Genomic DNA, 12472 nt, shown 5'->3' with positions numbered 1-12472 from the left:
GTGTGTGTGTGTGTGTGTGTGTGTGTGTGTGTGTGTGTGTTGGGGGAGGGCGGAGGTGGCAGTGTGGGCTGCGGCGGCCAGGGAGGCAGCAACTCATGCCAAGTGGTCCCAGCTGCCCCTGGTTACAGGCTAATCCCAGCCCTGCTGCAGCCCATCATTCTGGGCAAGCTGCTATCATTAGTGGTTAAACATTTCTGAGAGTATTCTCTCTCAACTCTGACCACATGCCCTTTCGGAGAAGGGAGGGAGGAGCCAGGAGAGTTAATGGGGCCCACCCTGTTGTCATGCCCAGCTGCTCTGCAGAGTGACCGGGAGCCCCGGACTGTAAGTAATCACGGGCTCGTTGGAGCCTGTGCGTGTGACAGGACTGATGTCGCCTTTCCTGTGCTGCCCACACAGCCTGCTGCTTCTTGAGTGATACAGCCCTCTGCTGTGGGCTCTGAGTACCAAATCTGAGAGGCTTATTTGTCCTTTTAAGGGTGTTCTTGGCTGAAATAAACCTTTTATTAACCAATTTTATCTCTGTCAAGCTCTCTGCCCTCAACACACACACACCCACCCACACACACACACACACACACCCACCCACACACCCACCCATTCACCAGTGGCGGAAGACCGTCTTTCCCTTTGGAACTAATCTGTACTCATTCTGCTTTCGATGAGGAGTTGTGGTAAAATGCTCAGTACTAACTTTTCTTCCCATGAAGTGGGGACTTTGAAATATTTTTTTTGACTGAGGTGTGGTTGACAACTTTCGATTTGTGAAATTAGCTCAGGGAAAAATAAGATGGAAAAAGAGAGCCCAAATTAAATCTTTATTTCCATAGCTCAGTTGTGCCCTCTCTATCCATTTTTAACTGCCGTGCAGTCTTCAGGTATGAAGAACTCCATGGTTTGCTAGGTTCCTTCCTTCCTTCCTTCCTTCCTTCCTTCCTTCCTTCCTACAGTTTTGATCTAAGAAAAAACTTTTTCCCTCCTTAAAAAATGGTGTTTTTTCCTTACTCAAAAGTATACAAGTTCAATGGAAAAACCTAGAAAACTCTAGAAAAGCACAAAAGGAAAAGCTAAGGGAATTCATATTCACAACAATCAGAGATAATGACTATAACTATTTTGGCTTATGCCCATCTTGTTGGAAAAAGTCCATTTCTTGTGCTGGAGAAGGTACTTGTTGGTGGGGGCACTTCTTTTTCCCCTAGGAACCTCCAGGTTTGTTGTGTTGCAGGCTTGTCCCAACACTCTGGATGAGAGAGTCTCACCAGCAGAGGTGTTCTGGTGGATATGGAGCCTTCCAGCCCAGCAGGGGACCTTTCCATTTGAGCTCTTCATCTCACCATTGGCCAAGTGACCAGTGAAAGTATAGCCTGGGAGGGATTCAGTTCAAGTCCAGGCTACCTTCCCCCAGTCTCCAACCAAAGAACATGAGGTCTTGATCTTAGACTGCCTGGATTTGAGTCTTGCTCCATTGCTTACTTTCTCTGTCTTCGTATCTGTAAAATAGGTATTAACAATAGTAAACTCCTTCTAGGGTTACCATGCTAGATGAGATAAAATAAATAAAGTGCACAGCGCACTATGGATATCTGTTACATAATGTTCTGACTCAGTGCATATTATATACTCCTATAGTTATTCCTTTTATTGTTGATCTTATTCTCACTGCCCCATGCACATGGTATGCGACCTGTATCCATTGGGGGTATGTGTTATGGAGGGTATGGGGTATGTGCTCTGTTTCTTTGCTTAGACAGGGGTGGTCTTTTCTTTACTGGATGATGTTTAAATACTCTCACTTTTAAATACTCTCACTTGAAAACTAATAAATAATGACTCTGCAGTAGAATAATCTCCTTTGACAAAACAGCTGGACTGAAGGGCAGGGAGGCTTAGACATTTTCACTGAGTGAACAAAGTCAGGCGACAATAGGCAGACATACTGCCTATTGTCTTGCGTTCTCTGAAGTTGTCAGATAGATTCTCTGCTCCTAGATCCCACCATTTTCTGCGATGTAGATCCCTTTATGCTTTGTTTCTCATTGATTTGGATGGACCATTGAGTCATCTTTTCTAGATAAAACATGTCAACATATGCATTGGCTGGAGTTGTCTAGTGCCCCTTGACTTCTTTTCCCAAGGGAAGTATGTTTCTAGCTATAGAGAAAATAGATTTGGATACGTTTTGGGCTCTTTTTACCTAATGGGAGAATTATGTCATCTGTAGCCTGTCCAGTGATTCTTGTTTATTTATTACATTTGAGCCCAATAAAAATAATGTGATGGTCATAGGATATTTTGCCAGTTTTTTCAGATGTGGGGGCAATTCACTCTGGATTTGTTTACTTCAAGTGGAAAAGTTTACCCAAAGTTGCCTTCTGGGCTATTACCAAGGAGGAAGCTTACCTGAGTCTCTGTTTGGAGCCAACTTCTGTTGAGTCAAAGACTACAGGGGCTATTAAAAGTCTTATTTCCAATAAATAGCGAGAGAGGGAATACGGTGACTTAGATGGGACATACTTCTTTCTTTTTCACAGTGACTTATATCTGTCTGCTTTATACTTTGAATTTCCAGGACGCACAGACATTCAGGTGGCTCAGCCAGAACAACCACAGCAGCAGGTGAGCAAAGCCCTGGTACCAGCAACCGGTACCGCCAGCCCGTCAAGAACCCAACACACAATGGCTTGGCCAATGGCACAGGTGAGTGACAGCACAGAATGGCAGCCTGGACTAAAGCAGCGGCTTCTAACCTGTGCTCACATGGAGTCGGGACTCTGCCTGCTGTGTCAGAATGTAGGGTGGGCAGGAGAAGACTCCAGTACTAAAATCCATCAGCCTTTCCACCGGCCCATCTTCTTTTGTCTCTGGCAGATTCTCTTCAGTCGAGGTTATTCTCCATATGCCTGCACTCTTCTAAAATATTCCTTTGCACAGAAATAAAAAGTATTGATTTTTAAAATTCATTTCTTATCAGTGTTGGGGGCAGGGGGGATATTTTATTTATATATGACACATTTTTTATTTCCTTAATTTAAGGCAGTGATCAGACTAGGTAGAAAGAAGACTAAGTATTGTTGCTCAGAGCTGGGTTTGAGAAGATGGCAGTGCTGTCGGACTGGTTGGGATGCTGACTAGGGGCAAAGCCAGAGTGTCCCGCGGGGTGGGGAGGTGGGGAGATCACATTTCATGGCTGTTCCAGTGAGAGTGTTTGTCCCATTTAAGAATAGGTAGGTAGCCCTTCCTTCTCCACAGAGAACTTTTCTGCCCTTGATTCTACTTCTCTGTAAGTAGGAAGGGAAGGACTGATTTCAGAACAAATCAGTTTTTCTCATGCTTTCCTTCTGTCTCATCAGGGCAGTGTCGAATTAAAAAGCAAAAAAAAAAAAAAATTCGTTTTTCTCAATGTCTTGAAGATTGTCAAATCTTTAGTGACTGCCAGTCATTTGATAATTTGTCTAAATTTGAAGCAGTTGGGGAAGGACTTGGATGTTTACTTCAGTAAACTGTGGATGGCGGAGAATCAGTACGTGGCATGGAATGAGTTTTGTAGGTGCTTGTGATAGCCGAGGGGTGGCGCCAAGGAGGGGAGATCCAGAGCAGCATACCTTCTGCACAGAGCATTCCCAGGCTTGGTGCTGCCCTTTGTGAGCTGAACCTACTGAGTCGGAGAGATCAACTAGGGTTACTTTCTAGTGGCTTTCAGCTCTCTGGCAGCACCGGATGAGGGCCGCAGAGCCCCTCTGATAGCTCATGGTGCTTCATTATACCATTACCCACCATGGACTGCAGGGTGGAATGGGTCACCCTTCTGGGCACCATGCGTGGGTGGTAAGCGGACGTTCTCCCTGGAGTTTAGGACCTGCCTGAAGGAATTGAGTTAGCTAGCTCCCCCTGAGCCTTGAGGACGAGGATGAGCTGGAGATGAGGAGTACAAGTGCCTGCCATCTCAGCGAGCCTGGTGCCCCTGTGCCGACCACCGTATCTGCGTGCTGGACCATCCAGCACAGGGGGCCTGGCTTCCAGTGTGGGTGAAGGGGGTGGCGAGGTGGCAGCCATGGACCGTGCTATACAAAACCATATTCAGCTCCATGAGCACCAGTAAACATGCTTCTCTTCGAAAAATAAGTCATGCGGCACCTGGGTGGCTCAGCCGGTTAAGCGTCTGCCTTCCGCTCAGGTCATGATCCCAGAGGCCTGGGATCGAGCCCTGCGTCAGGCTCCCTGCTCAGCAGCCAAGTCTGCTTCTCCCTCTCCCTCCCCACGTTCATGCTCTTTCACTCGCTCGCTCTCTAAAATAAATAAATAAAAATCGTTAAATAAAAAAAAAGGGAAAGAAAAATAAGTCACTTGTAGAGGAGGGCCAGCATTTACAAATGCGGAAGGGAACTGGATTTTTGGAACCATTTGTTTCCGGGAGGCCGTGGCCAGGCTATCAAACCGCTTTGTTTTTTAGGGGCCTCCGTTACTCCATACTGGTTTCCTTCAGCCATCTCTGCTTTTCTTATAAAAACTATTGGTAAATTGACTTTATATGGTGATGGTCTTTGAGTCACTCTTATTGGGTCCTGGAACATATTTGTGTTTCCCCTACGTTTATTTTTAGGTACCTTTGCGTATTGTCCTTATCTGCAAGAACATTATGTTTTAGCAGACGAGGCAGGTGCCAGCCATGTCTTCAGAAAGCCAAATGTCTCCAACCCCAAAGTGCATTGGGAATGTTTTATAGTGGCGTATCTGAGTGCCCAGACTGTTACCAGAACCCATCTGTGAAGGACCAGTTGTTGCATTTTAGGGATTTCTGCCTGTTAAAATACCAAGGCCTTGGCCTCTGTCTTGTCCTACTTTCTGCTGTGATGATGGTTCACCTTTGCCTCCAGCCAGCCTGGACTTTGTAGGCTTTTTAATATCTATCCAAGGGGTACAGAAAGATCTTACCTTTCCTTTGGGGAGCAGACAGAAACCCTACTCTTTGGCAGTGCGAGACAAGAAGGGAGTTTGAGGATGTGAATGAGGGCATCCTCATCTTCAACACGCTGCTCTTAGAACTGTGAGGACCAGTTCCAAAATGGTGGTAGTAGCTGTGCCTCCAGGAAATATTTCCACAGACATACAAGATTTATTTAGCAAGGCTTTTTGGCTATGCTCTGCAGTTATGCATGAAAAAGACATTTAGGGCAAAAACAGAGCTGAGTTCCAGGTGGTTTTTTCATGTTGTCACAACTATAAAGTATCCATTTTTATAAAATGAAAGTGAATGGCAGCCTGTCTGTATAAAGGTAACATTACTAAGTTTTAGAAGTGGTGCTGTCGAGAAGTAGACGAACAGTATAGCAGCACTTCATTGAGACCTGTGTGCCATGATTTACTTTCTAACTTTTTACTGAAAACTTTATCCAAGAAAATTACATCTCTTGCTCCTCTCTTAAATGTGATTTCCATGCACATAAAGTCTGCAGTCATACTGGTCACGGGTCAAATTCTGGAGCACCCCCACCCCCGCCATGTACAGTATGTGTATAAGGCCCAGTGACTCTCTGGGTCTTAGTTTTCTCATTAATAAAATGAGGACAAGAGTATATATCTCATAAAGTTGTTATAAGGAATAAATTATATAAAACATGTAGAGTGCCTGAGACTCTCAAAGTTAGCTTTTATCTTTATGAATAATTTCATACAATTATAGTTATGTAGCATGGATATGAGGGTTTTTTTTAATCCCATTGTTTTTTTATACACACTTCTATGTATCTGTTGTCTTGTTTGCTTTCTTTAGTGACCTCATACTGCTTCGCAGTTAATATGTTAGAATTCTTTTAACCATTCTTCAATTCTTATGTGTTTCCTTATTATAAAACAAAATCCTAATGCAAATGTCTTTGCACACAGCTTTGTTTCTTCTTGCATAAAGTTCTTGAGTCAAAGGATATGAATTTTTAAAAATGAGAGCAATTGTATTTTACCAGCCTTCTGAAGGGATTGAAGCAATCATACGTTCCAAAGTAGTATAAAATTTCCATTAGGTGGTATATGAGGTTTATTTTTTTACTGAAACTGTATAAATACTGCTTTATCATTTTGCTAACAGCTATTAAGTGCCACTTCATTGTCGAACCTAATTGCACATTTTCATTCATTAGTTGCTCGCTCGACTGTTTCTTTCCTCTTGTGTGATTTTTTTCAGAGCATTTGATTTTTTTTTTTTGAGATTGAGAGATTTATGTATTCTGGTACAAGTTTTTTTTTTTTTTAATTGTGGCAAAATATATATAGACATTAAACCATTTGAAGTGTGTAATGTAGTGGCATTAAGTACATTCTCAGTGTTGTGCAACTATCACCACCACTATGCATGTCCAGAACTTTCTCATCTTCTCAAACTGAAACTCTGTACCCTTTAAACAATAACTTCCTCCTTTCCGCCCTCCAGCGCCAGCCCTTGGTAACCTCTATTCTCCTGTTTCTAAGAATTTGCTTATTCTTGGCTCCTGGTTGGCTCGGTCAGTAGGGCAAGAGATTCTTGACTTTGGGGTCGTGAGTTTGAGCTCCGTGTTGTGTGTAGAGATTACTGGAAAAAAAAAACTTAAAAAATAACCACTGGCTAATGATTTAATCTAAGAATTTGCTTATTCTAGGTACCTCTTAAAAGTGGAATAATTTGTCCTTTGTCTCTGGCTTATTTCACTTAGCGTGTTTTCAAGATTCATCTGTGTTGTAGCATGTTCAGAATTTCATTCCTTTTTAAGGCTGAATAATGTTCCACTGCATGTGTATACCCCATTTTATTTATCCATTCATCTGTTGGTGGACCCTATGGATTGTGCCCACCTTGCAGCTATTTTGAATAATATCGAATTGCTGTTGTGAACGTGGGTGTACATCTATCTGAGTCCCTGCTTTGAATTCTTTTGGCTATAAACCTAGGAGTAGAGTTGGTGGGGTAAATGTCTGGTAATTCTGTGTAACTTTTTGAGGAACCCCCAAACTATTTTCCATGATAGCTGCACCATTTTACATTTCCTCTAGCAGTGAATGAGTGTTCTAGTTTTTCCATATCCTTGCCAACAGTTGTTTTCTGTTTTTTTTTTTTTTTTAATAAAAGCCATCTTAATGTATACAAAGTACTTAGGTGTAAGTTTTATCTGTTAAATTTATGATTTTAAGTTTCCCTCCTATATTATTGTTTTACATTTTATCTCATTTTCTGTGGCTTTTGTAGAAAAGGAGATAGACAATTTAAAAATAATTTTGCCTGAGCATTTAAAAAAATGTTTATAGATTTACTTTTTGCTTCAGTAGTGGAAAAAATTCTCTCTTGTCTGTGGCTGGGATAAATACTTTATTCTGTTTTACTTTTTTTTCATGGTGTTACAAAATAACTATCCTAATGGAATGTATAGTGATATGTCTGTATACATATATCAATATGATGAAGTCTGGGTCTAAATTAATTTTTCTTTATATTGGGTCCTATTATTCCAGAAACTTTTTTTTTTCTCTCACTGGTGGTTTTACTTAGTGTTTATCACTTATCATGTACTTAATATGCAGTGAGAATTTATTTCTGGACTCTTTACTCATTCCATTTATTTATTTCCAGTTTGGGGCCATTCCCATGTGATTTTGACTATTGACATGTGATAGTGTGTTTTTCTAAGGTTTTGAAGAGCTACTCCTGCCGTAGTACTTTTTCTCCATGATATTCTTTGGTAGTTTATACATTTTCAAAACAAATTTCAGTCTTTGAGTTCTTAGAAGCATGATGGAATGTACATGGAAGTTGGGCAAATCTATATATTGATCAAGGAAGGACTGAACTTTCCCATGGTATGGCTTTGTCCATTTTTCAAGTTTCTCTTCTTGTTTTCCATTAAATTTTTCTTTGTTTTCCCCCATCTAATTTAGTTGTTTTTCTTTATATATAAGCGTCACCCTGTGTCATGCTAATTATGAAAGATTTTTCTAGTTTTGGTTGCTCTTGTGAAGAACTGAGCAGCTAGTTTTCTTGGGAATCCATTGCTTGTGTTTCATGGATGAGAGATAGTGACTGCTTTGCTGTGTATCATATGTTACGAGCTGATCTTCAGTTTAAAAAGTTTCCACTGTTGGCAGTTGCCTTTGCCATGCCTTAGTGTGGTGGCTGAAAAGGCCTGTGTGTATACCAAGAGCCTGCGCTATGCTACACGCACCTGAAGATCTTGGAACATACAGTGAGCTGGCGGCGTGTCCACGATTAAGAACAAGAATTTACAAATCCTGATCTTTTTTTGGCTAACTGTGACTAGAGTATGTCTCAGTCCTGAATGAATATCTGATTCATAAAGTTAGAATGTTTAACCAACATCACAGAGGGAACCTTGTGAAATACTCCTTGTTGCCGAAACCAGAGGCCATTCAACTACCATTTTAACCTACTTACCCTATTTACCGTGTTACCTTGGTACCGAGCTTTTCTTCCCATAGAGGAAAGCTGTCAGAGCCATCTTAATTTCTTTTCCCCTTCCTCCACCATTGCGTTTACCTCATGGTGTTCTGGATTTGAGTACTGGTTTTGCTCTTGGCTGCCTGCATGGCATCTGTCCAGATGGAACCTCTGTGAACTTCAGTTTTGTCTTAAATAGAATGGGAATAGTATCTTCCTCGCAGAGCTATTGGGCAGGTAGATGAGCTAATGAAAATAAATTTGCTAAAGGCATTGTAGGTTCCTTGATTGGATTTTGGAACAGAAAAAGGACATGAGTGGTAAAGCTGGTGAATCCAAATAAAGTCTGAAGTTGGGTTCGTAGTAATGTACTGATGTTTATTTTTCAGCTTTGACAAATGTTCTATGCTTATATAAGATAGTACGCCCTTGACTCACTTTCCCCTAATATTGCTATCTTTGTGCTATCTTTGCAGCTTTTCTGTAAGTCTAAAATTATTCCAAAATAAAAATGAAAAGAAACTCCTTTGGAATTGATAGTGTTACACAAATGTCAGGTGGTTTTATTTCAGATTTCTTTCACTAGATTATTAGGTTTATTGAACAAATATTTGTCGAATGCCATTTTGCTAAGGACCATGGATGGTGTAAAGATTTATAAAACAAGGGGATGCTTGGTGGCTCAGTCTGTTGAGCGTCTGCCTTTGGCTTGCATCATGATCTCGGGGTCCTGTGATTGAGCCTTGCGTTGGGCTCCCGGCTCAGCTGGGAGCCTGCTTCTTCCTCTGCCTGCCGCTCCCCCTGCTTGTGCTCTCCCTCTCTCTCTCTCTCTGACAAATAAAATCTTTAAAAAATAATAATAATAAAAATTAAAAAATGAAGGGCGCCTGGGTGGCTCAGTCGTTAAAGAGTCTGCCTTCGGCTCAGGTCATGATCTCAGGGTCCTGGGATCGAGCCCTGCTCCCTGCTCCGCGCAAAGCCTCCTTTTCCCTCTCCCACTCCCCTTGCTTGTGTTCCCTCTCTTGCTGTGTCTGTCTCTGTCAAATAAATAAATAAAATCTTTAGAAAAAATTAAAAAATAAAATGCAGTAAGAGGGAGGTGGGGGAACTGGGGGTGGGTGTGTAGAACAGAGGTGGGTGGGGCTGTAGATGAAATTAAAATAGCCATGAACCAATAATATTTGGAGCTGGGTGATAAGTTTATTATAGTGTTCTTTTTGTTGTTATATATTCAATGTTGGTGACACACACAGAGTCACGTCCTTCCATCAGAAGGCACATCACAGCTGTCACCCTTTTGCAATATTAGCACCCACTGATGTCACCCTTTTGCAGTATTAGCACCCACTGATGATTATTGCCTAAATCCATAAATTGGTTGGGGATTGCAAAACAGTCATATTCTAATCCTACCATGCCTGGAAGAGAAACTTGCCTTCATCAACTATTTGGCTACCTTGAGATTCAGTTTGTAAAGAAAAGGCAGGAGAAATGCTTGGGTCTTGCCTTTTATTTACTGGTTTTCAGAATAATGAATTGATTTCCTTACATCCTCTAAAAATGAACAATGAAATTTTGTTTTGTGTAAAAGTCATTATAAGCTCTTGGATTTAAACATATTTAAAATATTTCAATCCAGGGGCGCCTGGGTGGCTCAGTAATTAAGCGTCTGCCTTCAGCTCAGGTCATGATCCCAGGGTCCTGGGATGGAGCCCCACATCGGGCTCCCTGCTCGGCAAGAAGCCTGCTTCTCCCTCTCCCACTCCCCCTGCTTGTGTTCCCTCTCTCTGTCAAATAAATAAATAAAATCTTAAAAAAAAAAAGCTTAAAAAAAGAAAATATTTCAATCCATTGTGATTATTGTTCTTTTTGATACTAAAATTGTGTCCCCATATCTGGTTGGGGTTAGCAAAGGAGAGATGTGCCAAAGCTCTTCAAGTTTGTTTCAAATTCTTTGCAAAAATTTCTAATTATTGTGTGGCAAGGTGCAGAATAGCATATATATTGTGCTAGTGTGTATGAGTATGAGTGTGTTTTCAAATATATGTGCATATGCTTGTATAGTCAAAAGAATATCTTTGAAAGAATCATAAGAAACACAACAGTGACTGCCTCTGGGGAGGAAACTGGGGGCCAGAGGACTGGAACAGGAAGGAGACTTTCTTTACACTGTTTGAGCTTTTATACCTTTAAAATTCTCATGAAAGGGGCGCCTGGGTGGCTCAGTCGTTGAGTGTCTGCCTTCAGCTCGGGTTGTGATCCCAGGGTCCTGGAATCGAGTCCTGAATTGGGCTCCCTGCTCCATAGGAAGCCTACCTCTCCCTCTCCCACTCCCCCTGCTTGTGTTCCCTCTCTCGCTGTGTCTCCCTCTCTGTCAAATAAATAAATAAAATCTTTTAAAAAAATTCTCATAATGTACATGTACTACCCATTAAAAATAATTATTACAAAATTGTTGACCAGGAAAATAACAAAAGCAGAGCCCCATTTTCCATGGCATGCCAATGGAAAAGACCCTCCAATCAACGCTATTTGGATCTGACTATGCATGCAGATGCAAATCTAGTTTGAAGGGTTCCCACCAAGATTGCATCTGTCCACAGACCTATCCAAGAGTCCTTGATTCACCACAGGAGCTTACCTGTTTTGGAGCTTTGTGCTACACTTTGATTTGGAAATAGAGTATGAGAGCCGAATATCCTTGCACTGACCAACTTTCTGGGTCTGTGCTTGTATTCTTCTACTCTCAGAAAGTGTATGTGTTGTAAATACATACACATTCTTAGAACATGAGAGCTTGAAAGAACCTCAGCAATAAATCCTCTCCATCACAGCTTACAGTCAGAAGAAACTGAAGTTCAGACAATTAAGTTACTGGCTTATGGTCACACCAGTAAGCCAGTGACAGAGCACCATACTCAAGCTGTGGCTTCAAATAGAGAAAAAAACTGGATTGACAAAGACAAGGAGTGACAATTTAGTCATGCCTTAGAGAACTGCTGTATTTTACATTGTAGCTCTATCCAATACGTATAGCCAATGTTCTCTGTTAATCCTAATTGTCTGATGTATACAACTTTGCTCCCTGCAAAGACTGTACCCTCCTTGAAATTAGGGCAAATTTGTTTCCTTCGTTTTTCACTACTTCCACTCTCTGTCTCCTATGTTCTTGCCTATACCTCTTTGCTCACTTGAGCCCCACTCCCTGGAGGCCCTCTCTACTTCTTAAGCCAGACTGATCCTCTCTGTGGATCCTACAACACCTGTGGTCTTGACTACTCAACCACACAGCCCCTGTGACATCTGCTGTGTTGGTACTTAGCTGACAGTGTCTTCAGCTTTTTTTAAAACAGATTATAGGGCAGAGACCTTATTTTATAAATATTTTTTAAGATTTTTTAAATTTATTTTTTATTTTTATTTATTTATTTATTTATTTATTTTTTATTTTTATGTATTTATTTGACAGAGAGAGACACAGCGAGAGAGGGAACATAAGCAGGGTGGGTGGGAGAGGGAGAAGCAGGCTTCCCGCTGAGTAGGGAGCCCGATGTGGAGCTCGATCCCAGGACCCCGGGATCATGACCTGAGCTGAAGGCAGACCCTTAACGACTGAGCCACCCAGGCGCCCCTTAAGATCTTTCTTTCTTTCTTTTTTTTTTTTAAGATTCTATTCATTTATTTGACAGAGAGAGCACACAAGCAGGGGGAGTGGGAGAGGGAGAAGCTCATATGGGACTCAATCCCAGGACCCTGGGATCATGACCCGAGGCAAAGGCAGACGCTTAACCAACTGAGCCAGCCAGGTGCCCCCTCTTATTGCATTTAACTTTTCGATATTGCCAGCTGTTCTTCTTAGAGGTTCTAATAATTTCTACTGCTGCCAGCAATATGTGAAAATGCCAGTTTTTCTCATACTTTTACTAGTGTTATTTTTTTTTCTTATTTACCAGATTAATTTTTTTTTTAAATTAGTATTTTTTTTTTTTTTTTTAAAGCTTTTATTTGTTTCTTCTAGAGAGAGAGAATGAGAGGCAGCACGAGAGGGAAGAG

The 12472-nt window shown here is 41.4% G+C and overlaps 1 protein-coding gene across 3 annotated transcripts in view; it reads left to right on the top strand.

The window, feature by feature from the left end:
- WWP2 (WW domain containing E3 ubiquitin protein ligase 2) overlaps nucleotides 1-12472 on the top strand; it is a 138044-nt gene that overhangs the window by 77750 nt on the left and 47822 nt on the right. For 2 of the 3 annotated variants that reach the window (XM_025888927.2, XM_073880069.1), the window contains one exon: nucleotides 2573-2700. In XM_025888927.2, coding sequence (XP_025744712.1) covers nucleotides 2573-2700 — 128 coding nt within the window. The remainder of the gene's footprint in view (nucleotides 1-2572; nucleotides 2701-12472) is intronic. The other variant, XM_025888928.2, reaches the window with a different exon arrangement.

Source organism: Callorhinus ursinus, unplaced genomic scaffold, assembly GCF_003265705.2.
Source record: "Callorhinus ursinus isolate GAN/ISIS: 27379988/994484 unplaced genomic scaffold, GSC_fseal_2.0 scaffold37, whole genome shotgun sequence".
NCBI classification, from domain to species: domain Eukaryota; kingdom Metazoa; phylum Chordata; class Mammalia; order Carnivora; family Otariidae; genus Callorhinus; species Callorhinus ursinus.
This window is presented reverse-complemented; position numbering and strand designations above follow the sequence as displayed.